Below are 20,596 nucleotides of genomic sequence, written 5' to 3'. Positions count from 1 at the left end.
TTCCCCTGGTTCTCCCCCTCCCCTCTCCCATCCCCCGGTTCTCCCCCTCCCCTCTCGCATCCCCCTTCTCCCCTTCGCCTGGTTCTCCCTTCTCCCATCCCCCTTCTCCCGGTTCTCCCATCCCCCTTCTACCTGTTCTCCCCCTCCCATCCCCTTTCTTCCCTTCCCCTATTTCTCCCCCTCCCATCCCCCTTCTCCCCCTCCCCTCTCCCATCCCCCTTCTCCCCTTCCCCTGGTTCTCCCCCTCCCCTCTCCCATCCCCCTTCTCCCCTTCCCCTGCTTCTCCCCCTCCCATCCCCCTTCTCCCCTTTCCCTGCTTCTCCCCCTCCCCCCTCCCATCCTCCTTCTCCCCTTCCCCTGCTTCTCCCCCTCCCATCCCCCTTCTCCCCTTCTCCTGCTTCTCCCCCTCCCATCCCCCTTCTCCCCTTCCCCTTCTCCTCCCCTTCCCCCCTCCCATCCTCCTTCTCCCCCCGCCCCCATTCTGTGGTCCCTCCCCCGCAGCTGGCTGATGTCACACGCCGGCGGGAGGCAGCCGGGCGATCATGGCTGCTGCCGGCTGGCGCCTGGCGCGCGGCTGCAGCTAGGCGCCCGGGATGGAGCCGGGCGGGCTCGGGGGCCCGGCCGAGTGGACGCGGCTCCTGCGGAAGCTCAAGCAGGTCTTCGACGCGTGCGCCGAGGGTGCGGCCGGCTTCATCCGCGTGGAGCATTTCGTCGCCCTGGGGCTGCAGTTCGGCCACGGGGACGAGGTGAGAGGGGCTGGGGGCGCGCCCAGCCCCCCGAGCGGGGGCCGTGGCCACCGGGGCGCCGATTCCTCCTGCCTCCCCCAGTTCCCCCTGCAGCGCCCGCCTGCCTCGCCTCGCCTCCCCTCCCCCGTCCTGCATCCACCCCCTTTGCACCTGCAGGCTCCCCGCCCCCCGCCCCGGGCTCCAGCATCTCTGCCCCTTTGCAGCAACTCTGCCACCTCTTTGAACTAGCGCTTGGCCCCTGATGGTGGGGGGCCCGCCCCTGAGTTGCTCCGTACCGCAGGGCCGGGCTGCTCTCGGCCAGATCACGTCTGAGGTGACTGCATGGAAATGCACTTTCTCCTGCAGCCTAGAGGAGGAAGAGGCACAATGAGGGAGCGTGGGGCTGCTTCTCTGCTGATTTGACTCCAGACCCCTCGGGCCAAGGGGGGCAGTTATGCTTATGCAGTTAACCACTTTTGCACCTCTCCTTGAGTCTCTTTTCTAAATTCTCTCTCTCTTGTCCGTGTGGAGAGTAACTTCACGGAAGTCAATATTTTGGACTTCTGTCTTTGAACATACCACCCCGCTGCCATTCAGGCAAACGGGGCAAACCCTGCATTGCTTTCCCTGGGAATAAACAGTGGGATAAGGCCACGCAGAATTTAGCCCAGTGTGCTTTTTTTGTCTGAATCAGACTGCAGGGACAGGCTCATATTTTCTTTAGTTTATTTCCTGCCCGGCTCTTTTATTCTGATGCAAATAGCCACCTGACTCTCAGAAACACCTGGGTTTGACCTTGTTGACCAAAACTGGGCTTTCTTTCAACGGCAGTATTGACTTTCTAAGCAGAAATACTCCTGCGCTAGTGAACAGATGTGATGGTTCTGCTGTTTGTTTTTTTTTTGTTGTTGTCGTTGCTGCTGTTTTTTTTTTTTTTTTTTTTTTTTGTGCCAGGCATGACTGTTGTGGTGAAAGCAAAGGTTTCTCCTCCTTAGCTATGTGGACAATCTGAAAATAGAAAAGGAGTACTTGTGGCACCTTAGAGACTAACAAATTTATTGGAGCATAAGCTTTCGTGAGCTACAGCTCACTTCATTGGATGCATCCGATGAAGTGAGCTGTAGCTCACGATAGCTTATGCTCTAATAAATTTGTTAGTCTCTAAGGTGCCACAAGTACTCCTTTTCTTTTTGCGAATACAGACTAACACGGCTGCTACTCTGAAACCTGTCAATCTGAAAATAGGTTCCATAGATTACACAAACAAGACTCTCCTTTGAAATGAGTGCCTTTATTGCAAATCCTGTTACTCCACCATGGGTCTGTCATAATTCCTTATACACGTAAGTCCTCTTTGGCCTTCTTGGTGTTTAAAGAACACAGAGTGTGTTCTGGAATGCCTGTCGAGCCATTTAGCAGCATCATATTAATCTGCAGTGACACTCACAGAAAAGCTGTGTGAGTTAGAATTATGGACCAAAGTCAGTCTATTGTTGACACAGGTATAAATCTGGAGTCACTCCACTGGCTTCAGTGGAGTCATTACTTTAATGGAGCCATTATCGCTGCATTACAGTAGTGTAAATAAGAGTAAAATTTGGCCCAATATTTCTTAGAATAGTTGCATGAATTTCAATGGACCCAGTTCCTCTTAAATTATTGAGTAAAGAGAGAAATCTCAAACAAAATGAACCAGATGTGAAATCTTGTATTTCATGAGAAGATTTCCCCCTTCAGAATATGGTGCCTCATCTCTGGGTCACCCCATAACAAAATGCTCTGGCACTTGAAAAAAGGAGGCAGCACCAAGAAAACAAAGCTGGTGTCAGGATGAAAAGTTCTGACCTTTTAAAGTGCGGTAAAATAAATTAATCTGCAGAGATTGTAAAGAGAGAGAAGTTTATTAAAGGGTTCCGAGGAAGTACTATAGCAAAAAAAAGCATAATAAATTCATAGTTATTGTCAAATCAAGTTACTAATTTTTGGATCAGCACTGGTAATGGAACAAGACTTATGAATTCAATTAAAGAAAGAGGATACAGGAGGCTCCATTTATTGCATCTAGTCATAGACCTGTGGTTGAATATTTCTTTAATGAGAGATTAGAGTTATTATTCATTAACCAGTAATATAAGGAGAAGAAAGGACTAACAGGAGCGAGCTCTATTGATCTCTCTGTTTTTATTTGTCCCTTGAAAAGTTATGCATTCCTATATACACTAAGTGCCTAAATCGTTAAATCCATGTTGCAAGAAGCATTGATTATACTGTGGGTGGTTTTGTATTACTGTATTTATTTCATTCCTAGATCAATAATCTTTTCTTGCTGGCATTTAGGAAGGTTGGTGAAATTCCCTGGCCTTTGTTTTGCTGGAGATCAGCCTAGATCAGTGGTTTCCAAACTTGTTCCGCCGCTTGTTCAGGGAAAGCCCCTGGCGGGCCGGTATGTTTACCTGCCGCGTCTGCAGGTTTGGCCAATCGTGGCTCCCAGTGGCCACGGTTCGCTGCTCCAGGCCAATGGGAGCCGCTGGAAGCAGCGGCCAGTACGTCCCTCGGCCCGCGCTGCTTCTAGCAGCTCCCGTTGGCCTGGAGCAGTGAACCACGGCCACTGGGAGCTGCGATCGGCTGAACCTGTGGACGTGGCAGGTAAACAAACCGACCCGTCTTGGCAGGGGCTTTCCCTACACAAGCGGTGGAACAAGTCTGGGAACCACTGGCCTAGATGATCAGGTTCCTTCTGACTTTAGAATGTATGGAAATCTATCAGGTTATTAGGAGGGGAGCTGGGAGAATAAACTGGAGATAAAAGGTTGAATCAGATGAAGTCTTAAAAAGTCTTTATTTTTTGTAGATGAATGTATTAAAAATATGTAAAGGGTGGGGGTTTGATGAACTAAAGTATTATATTGGAAAATTATAAACCATGAATGGTGTATTCTAAATTTTGGGAGGGGCCTAGATTACTGACTAGGTGCCAGAAAAATAAATAATATGCAAATAAGAGATTAAATTTATAGGCTGCAGCATATGTCTAGCTAAACAGGGTGAATGGTAATGAGAAATGCCCTGTAATCATCACTGCATTCTTGTTAGTTGTAACTGACAATGTTTGAAAAATATACTTACAAAGATGAGAGAAAAGGAATTTACCTCTATATCTTTAGTAGCATGCATATTACAATTTGTCTTAATTTCTCTTTGTATATGTAGTCTGATCTGAAGTCTGTTGAAGTCATTGGAAAGGCTCTCCTTGACTGGGCTTTGGATCAAGCCCTCAGTAGTGGGTATGCTGCATTGTTGCTAGATTTGGGTGGACCAAACCAGAACTTCACATCTGAACTCCTTTAATTTTAGAGTGTTATGTGCATGTGGATTCATGCCTCTTGCCTCTACAGTTTTGGTTCTGGGACAGCTCCTAATCCAGAAGGGTTGGTACTATTTTATAGCTTTGGTTGCTGCAGCTAAAATATTACTGTTTGGGGCCAAAATCTCATGAAACTCGCTTATGTGATTTCAGTGCTGTTGAATCTGCTGCTAAACCTTAGCCCTGATTCGGTCTCAACCACAACCTAAATGTGATCATAATACTGCCTTCTCGGATTCATCTCAAATTCTTCCCAGATATCACCAGATAAAATGGGAGGGGCTGAGAGTTTACAAGAAGGAGGAAATTAAAGAGGGCTGGGTGTGTTATGATACGTTTTGAATAAGTTCCAACTTCACAGGATCCTTATTTTGTAGTCACCACCAAGCTTTTCCAGTACCCATGTTAAGTAATCACCGGTCTTTGACATGATGCTTCAAGAGGATGTATTTCAGATGCAGTGATGGTGTCATGGTCATCAAAGGAGCAGACTGAGTGATCTAAGAATGATGGCCTCCTCCACTCCTAATCAAGTTATTGATTTCCCAGTGGAGTTCAGACAATCAGGTGTGCCACAAGGCAATGCAGGAACAGCAGCAGGGAAATATGGAACGTGCATGGCAGGAAACGACAGGAAGGGTGTGTAGGGCGATCAGCGTGGGGAGGATTTAGTTGGACCTGTAAGGCACATGGAAGGAGGAAGAAGCTTGTGGGCAGTGAAATATGGAGGAGGGAGGAAAAGAAGGGGAAAAGGGAAGGAGGACAGGGATATCCAAAATCAGAAAAGGCATTAGGACCCCGACTGAGAAAAGTGGTGATTTACAAACTGCACTGTGCTATTTAGCGGTGGCTGAGTCAGGTCTGCTCATTTAACTGACAAAGACAAGATTATTCCCTGCACGGACAGGTTAGCTAGGACACAGCAAGCTGGACTCTGTTCTGTTCCATGCATCATCAACAAACATGCCTGCTCCTTTCTGACTGCAGGATCTTCACGACTGGTGGTAGCGTAAGAGGCAGGGAAAGTCTGGCTTTCAGATTCCAGGGGCAGAGTTTGCAGCATGGGCAGTTTGAAAAATCATCTCTGAACTTGTCAGCTGAGCCAATTTGATATGCAAACCACTGGGAGAGATTTGCTATGGAACCGCAGACAGAGGCAATGATCCTAGTGCAGATGTACTGTAAATACTTTATCGTGGGTGGACAATGACTTTGCCATTCTGTTTAAAAACGTGTCATTCAAAATGAACTTTGTTTACTATGTATCACTGGTGACCTCAGGAGACAGAAAGGATCAGTTCCCCAAAACAGTACAGCCATCCCAAACTTGCTTCCATGGGGCCTAATTATGATTGTGCAGGAAAATCTGCAATGTGTCAGATTAAATTAAACCTAAGAGATGCTGCCGGAGAGCTGTCTTGTCCTCTTTACCGTATTCTAACACATGATAATTCATTGTTTAAATGTACTTTTGGTTTTCATTCAACATTTTCTGGGCCCGGTCCAGTTCCCATTAAAATAAATGGGAATCTTTCCATAGGCTTTAGCAGAAGATTGATTGACCCTATATGTTAATGATTTTAGCCTTTCAGTTCTGTGTATCTTATACCTAACGTGAAGGACCAGATTTTGCACTGTTGCAACACACCTGTCTATAACACTCTCGGCACAAATAGTCATGATGTTGCACTAGTATAATGAGAGTGAAATTTGGCTTGGTTAATTCAATCCTGCCCTACTTAATCCGACAATTGTCCTCTGTGCCTTCATATATTTGTAGCCAGGTCCAAGCAAAACTTTGATATTGCAAATTCTTGAGTTATTTACCAAAGTTTGTGAGAATTTAACATGATATGAAGCTTTTACCCTTTATGTGGTACCCTTTATGTTTTACCCCACTCCTTCTTTGTTATACACCCTTGATGAAATCCTGGCTTCACTGAAGTCTTTGGAAGTAATGCCTTGTTTTCAGACACTGTCTTAAATTAGGCTCTGAGCTCTATAGGGGCAGGGTCTATCATTCCTAGACCCTGATCTAGCAATAAATTCCATGCGAGTGGACCCCTGTGCCCAGGCAGAGCTCATTACGGAATTGGGGCCTTATTGTAGTTCATTGAAGTCAATGTAATTACTTTCATACTCACGGTTAAGCATGTGCATAAGTGTTCGCATGATCTGGGGTTTAGTTTTTAGCACCTAGTGTGATGAGGCCCATAGGTGCTGCAGTTGTAATACAGATATTAATACATATAGGATGGAGCAATTCATATTAAACATCAAGGGCCAAATAATACTAAGTATCTTAAATGTACATGGTGCTTTTACCCCAAAGGCTCCCCAAGTACTTTACAACTTATGGTCCGAACCCTGCTGCCTCTTCCAGCCAAAATTTTCACCGGCTTCAGTGAGAGTAGGAAGATTACACATAGCTGTTGTTTTTAAGGAGATATTGTCAACTGAAAACCACATGTTGCAAACAGACATATTTATTGCTATGAGACCAGGAACAGCGGAGGGTGTGAGGCTTTTCAAAAGCACTGATGGGAATTCAGTGCCCAGTTGTACCTTTTGAAAATGTCCCCCTTAGATTATTGCAAGTAAAAGAAGTTTAAAGTTCCAATTAGCTTGTCACTTTTCCACTATTGTGCTTGCTTTTTCCTTTAGCTATGGATGCTGGAAATCCATGACATCAGTTTCGCTTTTGTTTATAGTCAGTGCCACTTTCTTTTTTCTCCTTGATACAGTACTTGAGGTTTCAAATGCTGCAAGGCAATATTTGTTGGTTTAAAAACAACTGTTTTCATTGGATTTCTTTTTATTATGGAAACATTTCTACTGAGCTTTGGTTTAATACAAGCTTGTTTTTGCAACACTTACATGATGGCCTAGCTTGAAGTAACGATTATCTCTTTTACACCTGAGAGCTACAATGTGCAATAGTTTAAAACAGAAACAGTGGAACCCTTTCACTAGTGAATTCTTCTTTGTACTCCACAAGCACGCAGCGGCCCCAATCACACACACAATGATAGTCCCTGCCCCAAAGATCTACATAAAGGGGAAAAGCTGTGGTGAAAAAACTTGACCAAGGTCAGACAGCCGGTCAATCGCTGTGCCTAGGATAGAACCCAGGTCTCTAGAATACTGGTGCAGCGCCCTGTCTATCCACTAGACAACACTGGCTCTGTTCCTGGCGACTGCATGCAAAACCCACCCCGCAGATAGCTGTTGTTGAAATTTCCGTGTTGCTGAGCAGTTTGTTATATAAGGAGTGGAAATGCCAGCCTGCCAAATGTATGCCTACTCACCAGGGATTGTGAAGAAAGATGTGGAAAACACACTGCATTTTAAATACCATGGCTGGATCTTGTGTAGTCACTAGTTGGGGAAACACTTGTAGCGCTGAAAAAGCCAGGAGTTGTTTGCCGTCTGATTTCTTGTTACTTAGAAAATAGTTGCACTTGCAGTTGATGTGTCTAGAAGCCTTGCAAATTACATATTAAATGTGCTCAGGTTCCTGGCAATGGGTTATGTGAAAGTGTGTATCTTACAAATCTGTTGCCACTGAATGTTTCATAATGCTAGATCCTATTTAAACTCTACGTTCAGTTTTCAGCAACAAGTGAAATATGATAAACATGTTGACTATTTTATTTTCAGAGACGTAATCACCTTTTGGAGCATTTTTTTTTAAAAAAAAAAAAAAAGAAAAAGCACAGGTTTTCATGCTTAGACAGCAGTGTGTGTAATATTAAGATCAACAAATTCTTGCCAGGATAGAAGCAGAATTGCACGTAAGAGGGAACTTCAGCAGCTCATAAAAAACCTGTAGGGTGTTATCAATTATACTATTGTGAATTGACAGTAACTCCCCTGGAGTCAGTTTCAACCATGTAGAATTGGTGTATGTGAAAGCGGCATCAGGCCAGATGTACACAGAATCCCAAGAGCAAATCTCCACCTTTCTTCTTTGGCATGTAGAGACCAATAGAGAGTAGCAAAGCATCAAAATATGGGGGGATGCTCTTGAACTATCCTCTAGGGCAGTGGTTCTCAACCTGTGGGCTGCTTGCGGCCCAAACAGCACACATCTGTGGCCCGTGTGACATTCTCAGGGCCATACAGATAGTGTGTGTGTGTATGTATATGTGTGTGTGTGTATGTATATGTATATGTATATGTATATATATATATATATATATATATATATATATATATATAATATGGATGTGGCCCACATAACACACAGAGAGCTGCATATGCAGCCGACAGTGGTAAATAGGTTGAGAATGACTGCTCTGCTCTAGGAGTATCTGTTGAGGTCATGCACTGAAGCAGAGGGTCTACTGTAAATAACTGCTCTGTAATGGCCTTCCTGTACAAAAAGTACTTCTCCATTGCAAAGTGGTCTTACATAGCACCTACGCCCCTAGATTCTTCTCTCAGCTATGCTGGTGACAGTCTAGAATTAAACCACTGAGGTATATGAAGTTCCTCCTGATTTACACCCGTGTAACTGAAAGCAAAATCCAGCCATGTCTTTAAATAGTTTAATGTATGCTGTAGCCTTATAATAAGCACCTATCAAATATGGGAAATAAGACTTGTAACACTGAGATTTCAAAGGAAAAGTATTAGAGCATGACCAAAGGGTGGTATTATTCTGATAATAGAATCAGAAAAGAATTACTGCTTTCCTTGTGCTCTGCTTTTCAGAGAAATACTTCTTGAAAGAACAAATAAATATTCACCCAGCCATGCTCAGAACAGAAGGGCAGTTCCCATGCAACAGCATTCTCTTGTATATACCTAGGTTGGTGCACATTTTGACTCGCTAAAGTAATTTGCTAATGACCAGTTATTTAATATTGTTTTGACTGGGAGGGAAAAATTCTACTCTGAAAACGGTATGTTGGGATGCTTAATGGATTTTGGATTAGTCAAGGTACAGTTGCTGTAGCTTTCCTAATTCAGTGCAAGCCAGTACTGCATTGTGCTTTAAGCAAACCTACCGGTACATCCTACAATCAAGCATGTATTTCCAAACAGGTGACATAAAGCAGGCTTAGTCCTTATTGTTCATCATATGTTTGCTACAGCACTGTAATGAGGAGATACGCTGTAAGGTTCGCTGTGCACTTACAAGTCTAATTTGTTATGTAATATGAATGCATTTCAGAGATGCAAGCACTGAGGGTGGGTTACACACACACTTAAGAATTAGCTACTGCTGTATTCTGAAATACATGCCAGTGATCACAATGAGTAGGCTTTTGTTAAAAACCAGAGAAAAGACTGTCATTCTTGAATTTTTTATTTAAATAACTCTGCTTTAGAGCTACCTTGAGAGATTATCTTTGATATAGCTACAGTGGCATTGTGTTGTCATGTGATCAAATGCAAAATCTTCTTGAGAAAAAACTCAACATGTAGATCCTGCAAATACAATCCAATGCAGCTTCCATTTTATGTATTGTTGGAGGTACAGCTTGAAATTAGGGAGGTTAATTACCTAGCTGCTTGGCAAGACTGGATATATTCTATGTAGATTCTCTCTCTCTCTCTCTCTTTTTTCATGTGAGATTCAGTCTGTGCTGTTAAAATGTAAACCTAGTAAGGCTATCAAGCAATTTAAAAAAATAATCACATTTAAATTAATCACACTGTTAAACAATAATAGAATACAATTTATTTAAATAGTTTTGGATGTTTTCTACATTTTCAAATATATTGATTTCAATTACAACACAGAATACAAAGTGTACAGTGCTCACTTTATATCTATATTTTTGATTACAAGTATTTGCGCTGTAAAAAAAGAAAATATAGTTTTTTTCAATTCACCTAATACAAGTACTGTAGTGCAATCTCTTTATCATGAAAGTTGAACTTACAAATGTAGAATTATGTAAAAAAAAACAAAACAAAAACCCTGCATTCAAAAATAAAAAAATTAAAATTGTAGAGCCTGCAAATCCACTCAGTTCTACTTCTTGTTCAGCCAATCGCTCAGACAAACAAGTTTGTTAGGAGATAATGCTGCCCGCTTCTTGTTTACAATGTCACCTGAAAGTGAGAACAGGTGTCCTCACAGCACTGTTGTAGCTGGTGTTGCAAGTTATTTACGTGCCAGATGCGCTAAAGATTCATATGTCCTTTCATGTTTCAACCACCATTCCAGGGGGCATGTGTCCATGCTGATGACTGGTTCTGCTCGATAACAATCCAAAGTAGTGCGGACCGACACATGTTCATTTTCATTATCTGAGTCAGATGCCACCAGCAGAAGGTTGATTTTCTCTTTTGGTGGTCCAGGGATCTGTAGTTTCTGCATCAGAATGTTGCTCTTTTAAGACTTCTGCAAGCATGCTCTACACCTTGTCCCCCTCAGATTTTTGAAGGCACTTCAGATTCTTAGCCATTGGGTCGAGTGCTGTAGCTATCTTTAGAAATCTTGCATTGGTACCTTTTGCATTTTGTGAAGTCTGCTGTGAAAGTATTCTTCAAATGAACAACATGTGCTGGGTCATCATCCGAAACTGCTATAACATGAAATATATGGCAGAATGCGGGTAAAACAGAGCAGGGGACATACAATTTTCCCCCAAGGAGTTCAGTCTCAAATTTAATTAACACTTTTTTTTTTTAACGGGTGTCATCAGCATGGAACCATGTCCTCTGGAATGGTGGTCAAAGCATGAAGGGGAATACAAATGTTTAGCATATCTGGCATGTAAATATCTTGGAATGCCGGCTACAAAAGTGCCATGCAAATGCCTGTCCTCACTTTCTGATGACATTGTAAATAAGAAGAGGGCAGCATTATCTCCTGTAAATGTAAACAAACTTCTTTGTCTTAGCGATTGGCTGAACAAGAAGCAGGACTGAGTGGACTTGTAGGCTCTGAAGTTTTACATAGTTTTGTTTTTGAGTGCAGTTATGTAACTAAAAACCTACTTTTGTAAGTTGCACTTTCATGACAGAGATTCCACTACAGTCCTTGTCTGAGGTGAATTGTAAAATACTATTCTTTTGTTTATCATTTTTACGGTGCAAATATTTGTATTCAAAAATAATATACACTTTGATTTCAGTTATAACACAGAATATAATATATATGAAAATGTAGAAAAACATCCAAAATATTTAATAAATGTCAATTGGTATCTATTGTTTAGCGATGCGATTAAAACTGATTAATCGCGATTAATTTTTTTTAGTTAATCACTTGAGTTAACTGCGATTAATCGACTGCCCTAAAAACTAGTATTCTTCAGGTGTGACGCATGTTGATTGTTTTCAAGAAATTTGCTCATGTGACTCCGGAGGGTATTCAAATTTCCAGTGCATACGGATTTTACCCCTCTAATATGATTAAGCTCTGAAAAGTGAGTTATGCAAAATTCTTCAAGGAAAGGTAGTGTTTTGGGGATACAGGAGAATTTCCAGTTGGATGCTAGAAGAAGCTAACATGGTCTCAAAGCTCCATTGTCATCTGCAATTTAGCACAATCCATTGATAACTTGCAGAAAGCCTTTCAGACTAACAAAGTGGACACAAATTTAATTCCCTTACAGTGTTCATCGAAGTAAAATGATTTCATTATTCCTTGTGCAATCAACAATGCTGTGTTTCCCATTAATGGCATCTGATTCCAAAGCCAAACATTAATGAGCATGTTAGAAATTGGATTTTTACTTTGTAAGGTAGGCTAGCTTCATAAGACTACTTTAACTTTGTTCATCTATGCAGGAGCTACAAATGAAATCATAGCAGTGTTTAAACTGTGCAGTTTCTTGTGAGAGATGTATGTTCTCAGACCTCGATACCTGCAGATGTTGCTGAATAAATACCCATTTGTGTGTGGCGACATAGCTAACTCAGACCAGGGTGTGCTTAAGTAGATAATAGGAAGTGGCAGACACAATGGCTGGTTGTATAGAATTTGGTTTTATAACAGCAGTGTGACTATAAACAAAAGCACTGTATAATACATCTCAATTACATGCCATTCAAAAGGTAATTAAAGGGTCTCACTTGATGGGAAAGAGAGTTTCCCCCTGTGATTATAAATGAGTGCGATTTAAAAACAAAAATATCAAAGGTCCTTCCTAACTCCTGATTTTTAGTTTAGTTCTGCAGCACTCCCTGCCTGTGAATGAGTGACAGCAATTAAATGCACAGACAAAATTCTTATCCAAAATACCTGTGAGAGACAGCATGGTCTAATGGATAGGGCACTGGGCTGGGAATCAGGATATAATATTTGAGTATTATCTAAATGATTATGCTTTATAACCACCGTGCTAATTTATCTTGAATATTCCTTTTGCTTTAGGAATACAACTTTGGATGGTGTTTTGGACTCAAAATGAGAGTACGATTAAATGCATGCTGCTCTGTATGCATATTGTAGTCCTAATAGGATGCCATGTTAATCATGTATAATTACCATTCTATTGTTGCCTTTTTGGTGTCTAAGACACGGTTCTATTTCCTTAGTTATGTATGTCTGTTCCAGCTACATATCTCAGGCAATCACCACACATTCATTCGTTCCTTGCTTTGGCTACTTTGCCATAAAAGAACTGGTGGCTTTGGAATATTTACTTAAAAAGAAATTTTCAGAATTTTTGAAATTTATGCACCAAGTCACAAATAGCTTATTTTTATTATTTATATTCACCAATAATATTCTTCATAATTTCCCAGCCCTGGAAACCCACCATTATTTGTATTCTATTGCTGTAACACCTACCACTGCATATTTTCTCCACGCCTTTTGGGTTGTTCTAAGCATCAGCAATCACGGAGTTGTTGTGGATTTTATTTTTTGCAATGAGGAAGTGGAAACACACAAATCATTTTCTTTCCAGTTTCTGCTGCAGCTCCATGTATCACAGTGAAATGACCTTTACTGACACAACCCAGACAGTATTTTGAACATATGATTTTTTTTCCTACTCCACTTCTGTTGTTCTGTTTTTTTTTTTAAATTAACATGCATACACAAACAGCTTTCTTAATGTTTGCATGTTATTAATAGAATTCAGGATCTCTGTAGCAAAATATTGTTGTTTTCATTGTTTACATATCAAGTGACTAAATGCTCACTCGAAGAACATATTTTTACCTAATTAAACCATATGAAAACCAGTAGTTCATGGTAGCTAATCTCTGCAACAGCTATGAGTTTAGAGCTATTTCAAGCAGAAAATCTGATAACAAGAGGATGGATAGAGAGAGGGACAAAATAGCCTCTACTCATTGTTTCCTCTTTGATCCCAACCCAATAGTCTATTCCATGATTGGAAAATATTACAGTATCCTACAACAAAGGCAGCTACTCTGCATTTTATATCAACATTGCTACTGGGAACTATAATGCTATAGAAAGCTGCAGTACAGTTGTTATAGGCGTTTCCTTGTTAGAACTTGCTTGTGTTCCAAGCACTGAATCAAAATTGAATGGAGGCTACTCAAAGACTGGCTAAATACATAATCCGGTGGAAAAACTACTCGAATGTGGAGGAAGGGATCCCAAGAAACGAAAGGGTAAATGGCAAAGGGCAGACGAGTGGCCTCAATGTGAGGAAGAGTGGCAGAAGTTGGCCCTCCAGGAAATCCTGGTCCCACTGAAATCACTATTGAAATTTTAGTACATTTCAGTGGGAATCGTGAATTGACCCGAGGATTCTACCACATTCCAGCTGGTCAGCAGGGCAAACTCTTTCTCTTTCCCTCCATGTAAATGTAAGATTCCGTTACTGCAAATGGCACTTCCAGATAACCACAACCCAAAGACAACTCTAGAAATGGCAGCCTGATGCCAAGAGAAGCTTTTGGTTTTGACCTGTCTTAGAGGAGGAGAGTCATACATTTCTACTACGAGCCAGACTGTGATACGCTTATTCCCCTTGACTAGTCCCATTGATAGGGCCCCTTAGCATAAGAGTATGGCAATCGAGCACTAAATGGTTAGCACTGTTTCCGTCTCCTCTGAATTTACAGTACAGTTGCAGTGCCATATATAATGCAACAGACTAAGTGAAATGTAGAACACTGGGCTGGGAAGGGACCTCCTAGCTCATAGAGTCCAGTCCCATACAGTTGCAGGCAATCCCACCATATAATCTCATTCCCAAATGTAGCTGTGCCCTATCCACAGAGAATGTGTTTCTGTCATAGCTCCAGCAAGCAAGCTGTGTCTCTTTAGCTCAGGCTGTATGTATTTAACTCTGGAAGTCTCTAGTTCAATCCCGGTGTATCCCAAGATGGCAGCTGTCAGACAAGCAGAGACTTATTTGACTACTCACTGCAGCAGGGGGCTTGCTGACAGCCCTCTCCCATTGTGCAGCGTCAGGGTAGTTTGCTGGGCCAGCCCATTCAAATGCAATGGCAGTGATAGTGGCTGAAAGGTAGTTGGAGCCAAGCAGTTTGTATCCTGTAAAATTTTGTTTTATGGTCATTTAATTTTCACACCCTGCTGTTGCAGGCTGCATGCAGTCTTGATAATGATTGCCACATGATGCCTCTGCCGAACTGGATTGTGTCTCTGCAGAAGGTACTAACTTTATAGGCCAATTTCATATTAAGGAGAGAGGTATTTAGTGAATGGCATAATAATTGCTGAACAGCAGCTTGGAGAAGACACTTTAGCAGTGTTGGGGTGGGAGAGAAAGTGATGCTGATGAAAGCACCAGGGATAACTAGAGAATCGACTCAGTAATTCGCCGTGGACAATGTACATTTGGATTCTGGACTTCAGCCCTTCTTTAAATGTACACAGACCAACTTGAAGTAAATACAGATGCATCCATGATTCAGTCAATTAATGTTTGTCTGTAGAAGAAACAGCAGCTGGAAGAATTTTGTAGAACATATGCAGAGGCATCTCTTGTTTGGTATAAAAGGGGAATCTCAGGAAAGAAATTGCGCTGCTGAATGGCTTATTGATTTCATTGGACTGCTTGAGTCAGGAGAACCCCTAGGCTGTTAGATCCATGGAGATCCAAAGTTAGTGTATCAGTGAGAATGCTCTGTGGGGGAAATCCTGCATTGGCCCAGAAGCCAGGTGGAGAATCTAATATCTCTTCTCCATCTCTGAATATTAGAGTCTTAAATATATCCATATAAACTTGTGGGTTTTAGGGAGAGGAGGAATGATCCCATTTCAGTGCATCTCCCTGTACTTACTTCCTAATTTTGGTAGATACTTGGATCATTTCTAGCCCTTCCTATGTGTCCGTGGGAGTTCTGCCAGAGTGAGCACTGGAGGATTTGCCCAATATTACCATAATTTCTTTGGCTGTAGCTTGCCCCATAGGTCTGGGTCATGGTTGCCTTATTGCTCCCTTCATTTCACAGTACTTCATTATAAGTTCAGACTGTGGTATTGAGCGCATGAGTTTCTGGCTGCGTGCAACATTTGAGGTGGCCTGTCTTGAGTGTGAGACTATGCTCTGAAGAACTAATCACAGGTTCATTCCATCACTTTGAACTAAGAAGGAATGCCAGGGGAGCTGAGGGAGTGCGTCCGGGCCAGTGCACTGGGAGAGACGGTGACCGAGGCTGATAAATCCTGAAGTGCTGAGAACTTTCTGCAAGGAAAGAGTATTTGTTCCTGCTTTTAGTCTTTTCAACACTAGTAAAAGATTTCATTGTAACTGCGTAACGTTGTATGTACAGCACCTTGGACAGTTGGGGCCAGTCCCTGATTGGCGCTACCACTGCAGAAACAATAATAGCTGGTGGGATGCTTTCAGAAGGAATTCTCACTGGTGCCATTTTGAGTGAGCAGATATGAAAGCCCCCTTTTAAAAAAATGCAGAGCTACACTGAGAAGACCAATTATGTTTTTCTTCACTGAGAAAGACCCAAGAGTTTGTAAGGAAGTAGATGTCAGGCAAATTGTGGGTAACAATATTTCTGTGAACTCCATGAGCTGGTATATAACTGGTCACCTGCAGGTGGGGCTGATTGGTTGGTTGGTTTTCCTCTTAGTTTTTCTCTCTTGCCACTTTCAGGTTTGGAGTTTTATATTCTCAAACTTCAGAAGTGGTTAAGAATGTTCCAGGTGTGTGTTAAAGCCGCTCCCAGCAATGCCTGCAGTTTAACTGAGCGTAGCTGGTGCTGATTTTATCTGAGAAGAAAATGGGGGTCTTACTTGCAAAATGGTCATCTTTCCCTTACTTTTCATCATCTTTCTCTTCCATCTCAGAATTTTCAGCTCGGATGATAAAGGGAGAGCATCTCTGAAGAATTAGAGCTTGCACATATAGACAAATCCTGTTATTTGTTAGTCGGGTTTCCTGGAGAAAGGCATATGGAGGAGCATATGTGCATGTGATAAAAGATTGCTGAGCTCATCCGGTGCAGGATTGCTGAGACTGAGAGCTACAGCTGAGCGTGCAGCATTCACAGAGTATCCAGTTCTTTCAATTCTGGTTTTAGGGGAGAGTCCCAGAACCAGATAGTTGGCTCAGCTAAGGCCACTTTGCACTGCCAGAGAAGTGCCAAGTGACCTTAAAGCTGGCATGGCTCCCGTGGGTCTCAAGTAGGAGGGGAACAGGCCTTAGCCCTTTGGCTGGGTAACCAGTAAACAAAGGAAAGGCCCCAGATCTTCAGGATGGCAATCTCGCTGGAAAATCCAACATTCTGTTTGAAAGCGAAGAATCAGATAGTGAGTCAGGAGGCATCTGGAAGGAGCTGGATACATTGTGGGGATCAGCAGCTTGATCTTTATTAATTCGAACTGACAAATCCTTTTAATCCACACAGTTTTGCTCTTCTCATTGGGTAATTACTAATGCTGAAAATTTCCTTGGAGGAAAATTGTACTCTGTAAAGGTGATGCCTTTTTCACTTCCGACTTGCGTCTCTGTGGCCCATTCAAAGCTCTTGTGTCCAGCTTGTTAGATTTACTGGAAAGGAGATGTTTCATTTGCTCCCAGCCAGATGGTCTAACACGCCTAGTTTAGAGAATGAAACTAGTTTGCATGGGTTGTTGCCAGCAGCCATCATATACAAAAAAAATATCAAAACTTGCTTTCTGCCTACTCCTGGCAGCTATGTGTGAAGCAGATAAATGGTGTCTGTCATAAATTCTGTATGTCAAAGGGTTGGAATATGGAATTCACCTCTTGGGGCTAAAGAGATGGATGTGGGCAGGAAAACCATTCATGAATGACAAATTGATATTAAATTCTCTCATAGGAAGTACCAGCTTTAGAAGGGAAACAATATTCCTTTTCACCTGAATAAAAAAAGGGTGATAAAATAACTGAGCTTTGCCCTCAATAGCAAAACTGCCGTTGACTTCAATCTAAACAATTCGTGTTCCGATCCATAAAGCCAATGCCCTCCCCCAAGTCCCTAGTGAACCCACCTCTACTGTGATGCCTTTAAGAAGTCAACTAATCTGTGATGGCTGGGCTAGGTGGGTACTTGCTTGAAATGAGCTTTATGCAGGCATGATTTAAGTTCTCCCTGATTTTAGGCAGAGTCACACAGATAATCTTAGTGGAAAGTAAAATCTTGGCAAAAAATCTTCAGTCCAAAATATTGGACACAAACATGTTTTCCTTCAAAACCAGATCCAGGTGACTTCTCTTCCTTCCAATATATTTTTGTCATTGAACAAACATAATAATTATAACAATTGCAATGGATATCCCATTTTGTCACATGTCTATTTCAGTCCCTCCATGGTCCTCTGAGGATGTCCCAGGACACCTGCGGATCATGTTCTGCAGAGATGTTGTGTTTAACTCTTGACAGCTCGTGCACTGCGCAGATGAATCCTGTTCCATTGCCTCACTCCAAGTAACAAGAAACAGCTGGTACTGCTTAGTGATCTTCTATCTCAGCAGTTCCTTTGGGGCAGTCAAATTGATTTTCTGAATGTTGGCATGTGAATCCAGATTGCATCACGCATTTCATTGCCTAAGGGTGTGTAGTGCTACCAGGAGTAGAGGATGGAGGAACCATATAGTAGAAGCATGTAGAGTATCAGAACTTTCGACAGCCTCAGGGGAATCCGTGTGAACAGACTGTTCTAATGCAGATCACCAGCTCTGTTTCATGATCTCAAACAGTTTGTTGGCCCTACATGGGCTGCCCCATGTTGCTGGATATTATTCAAAGGGCTACCTATGCACGTTATTCAGGTCTCACTGTATGCTTGCCCATCACTACATGTTGTTTTTTAGTGGTCCACGTGTCTTCCTTCCCCCTCCCATCTAGACACTATGACATTCCACTCCATAGATCCAGAGTCTGGAAGACAGCTGCAAAAGCCTCCTTCCAGCCATCACACTTGCTTTCAGCACGCAGCCAATGCTCCCTACAAACGGAATAACACAAGTGAATCCATTAAACGTGTGATGGTGAATGTAAAAGAGGGAGATGAGAATTAAATTGGCCATTCTGTGTAAATGGCGACATGAAACATGAACCCCTTCCTATGGAGAAATACCAGCAGCCCCTCTGCTGTGTACTTTGGTTACCCAGCACTGAACCCACACGGAGATCAAGCCAGAAAGCCCACTACACCCAGAAATCAACAAAGAAAAAGAAGAGAAGGACACTGAGTTGTTATATAGTCATCTTCTCTTTCAGTCTCGGAAGGTCAATTGGCTGGAGCCCACAATAAACAAACTGAGTGGGACTTATTCCTTAGAATCATGCAGCCCCAGCAGTGTGACTGGCAGAGCTGAGGGGAGAAGTTGGCCCATTGGTTTCTGAGCACCTCTTAGATTGGAGGTACAGTACTATCATTTTCTTTTCCAGCCCAGTTTAGTTCATCCCTACTCAGAAAGTCTGCAATTCCCTTGCTGCTACTTCTGTGGGCTCATTATATCTCAGTGTGTTGTGGTAGGTGGCTAAAGTTGATTTAAACTGGCACAGTCCGTTCTTTCTACCACCTAGATGTAGTATTTGTACAGCAAATTAGTCCTTTCAAGAGGTAAATGTAGCTTTGGAGGAGTCAGTCTAAGTAGATATAACAACGAATGTCTTACATAACATTTCAGGTGGAAGCCCTGCTTGATAGAGTTGAGTTGGTAGAATAATATGGCTATAAATTACCTCTGGGATTATTACAGCAGCCTGCTGCTTTTCACCCCTCTTTATTAAAAGCACCTGCTTTTTAGCAATATGTGTTGTTCAGTGGCATGTCTCTTAATTCAGAGTTTACCATTGTTTGCATTTTTTTAGAAGAGACGGCTCTATTTTCTAGCAGCATTGCCATGGATTCCCAGGGGATGGGGGAGAGAGAGAGGGATTTTAGACTGACCTCTCACAATAGAGCATTTTCTGTAGTGTCTGTTTTTGGATGCCAAGGGGATAGGTTCAGATTCTGCCTTGCTTCTGTGGTACTTACGAAATCATTCGGCCCGGTTTGCCTCTCGCTTGCCCCGAGGTAACTCCATTCATTGGTGTGAGGTGAAAACCAGGCCCATTATCCATGCTGTGGTAGGTCCAGTCCACCTAACATGCGACTTCTCTAGCCTATGGAAGTAATTCCATGGATGGCTTCCCCAGAGGCTATTCCTGGTCCTGAAGCATTAATCTCCTCAGCCAGGAGCATGCAGGCTACCCAGTTAAGCATTCCAGGAAGCTCCAAATGCAGAGGCAGAGACCACAGCAGTTCTGGGGCAAAACCGGCTCTAGATTTTGAGAAACCCTATGTGAGATATTTGGGGTCCCGGTGAGACCTCAGTCAGTCGTGTAGCGCATTTTGTGGGTAGGGCAGGAAAACTTGGCAGTTGTCGTTAAAAACTTGGCAGATTAGAGCTGGAAGATTGCTAGCAGGTAGTAAGGGTTGGGGACAGGGGTGGTGGGCCGTCAAGTTCATCTCAAAAGTTGTGGGGATCGCAGCCAACCAAGCACGTGTTCTAGGCTGACTTTGCTTTTGGGAATGAGGTAAGGAAGGGAAGAGTCGGAGTGCACTGCAGCCATAACTAATGGGCAGTAAATGTCCTGTATAATATTCCCATTCCTCTTCTGGCACTGGGGCCTGGCAAAGAGCAACAGTAGTGGTAAAAGTATGGGGGTCGCTGGGGGGTCTCCAGAATAGAGCCGAGAATGGGAAATCAGGTCTTAGAGCTTGATTTTAAGAGAGGCTGAGCACTTGCAACTCCTGCTGATTTCAGTGGGAGAGATGAATGCTCAGCATGTCTGAAAATTGGGCCTTAACTAGTGTGTGTCTCAGTTTCCCCATCTGTTAAATGGGGATAATAATATTCCCCTTACCTGCTTCTGAGGGGTATTATGAAGTGCAAAGTGTTTGAGAAGCACGATCCAATCCTCAGATAGCAAGTGTTGGAGCAATGGGAGGTATTACTATAGTTACAGAAACGCTCTTAAAATCCAAGTCTTTATTTACTCTCCCACTCTTGCTGTAGATAGAAACTTTTACCTTTTTATGTTCAGCTTTTTGCTCATTGTGCCTGATTCAGTTCAGCAGCGCTGTCATCAATAACATCCATTATGTGTTGTCACTAAC

The 20,596-nt window shown here is 42.6% G+C and overlaps 1 protein-coding gene across 2 annotated transcripts in view; it reads left to right on the top strand.

Moving 5' to 3' along the window:
• The first annotated feature begins 488 nt into the window (after window positions 1-488).
• The window catches only part of RAB11FIP4 (RAB11 family interacting protein 4), a 220,178-nt gene continuing 200,070 nt past the window's right edge, over window positions 489-20,596 (top strand). The window contains exon 1 of one of the 2 annotated variants that reach the window (XM_038371523.2): window positions 489-746. In XM_038371523.2, the coding sequence (XP_038227451.1) occupies window positions 594-746 (153 nt within the window). In that variant the 5' untranslated portion in view covers window positions 489-593. The remainder of the gene's footprint in view (window positions 747-20,596) is intronic. The other variant, XM_043496388.1, reaches the window with a different exon arrangement.

This window comes from Dermochelys coriacea, chromosome 14 (genome assembly GCF_009764565.3).
Source record: "Dermochelys coriacea isolate rDerCor1 chromosome 14, rDerCor1.pri.v4, whole genome shotgun sequence".
In the NCBI taxonomy this organism is placed as follows: domain Eukaryota; kingdom Metazoa; phylum Chordata; order Testudines; family Dermochelyidae; genus Dermochelys; species Dermochelys coriacea.
This window is presented reverse-complemented; position numbering and strand designations above follow the sequence as displayed.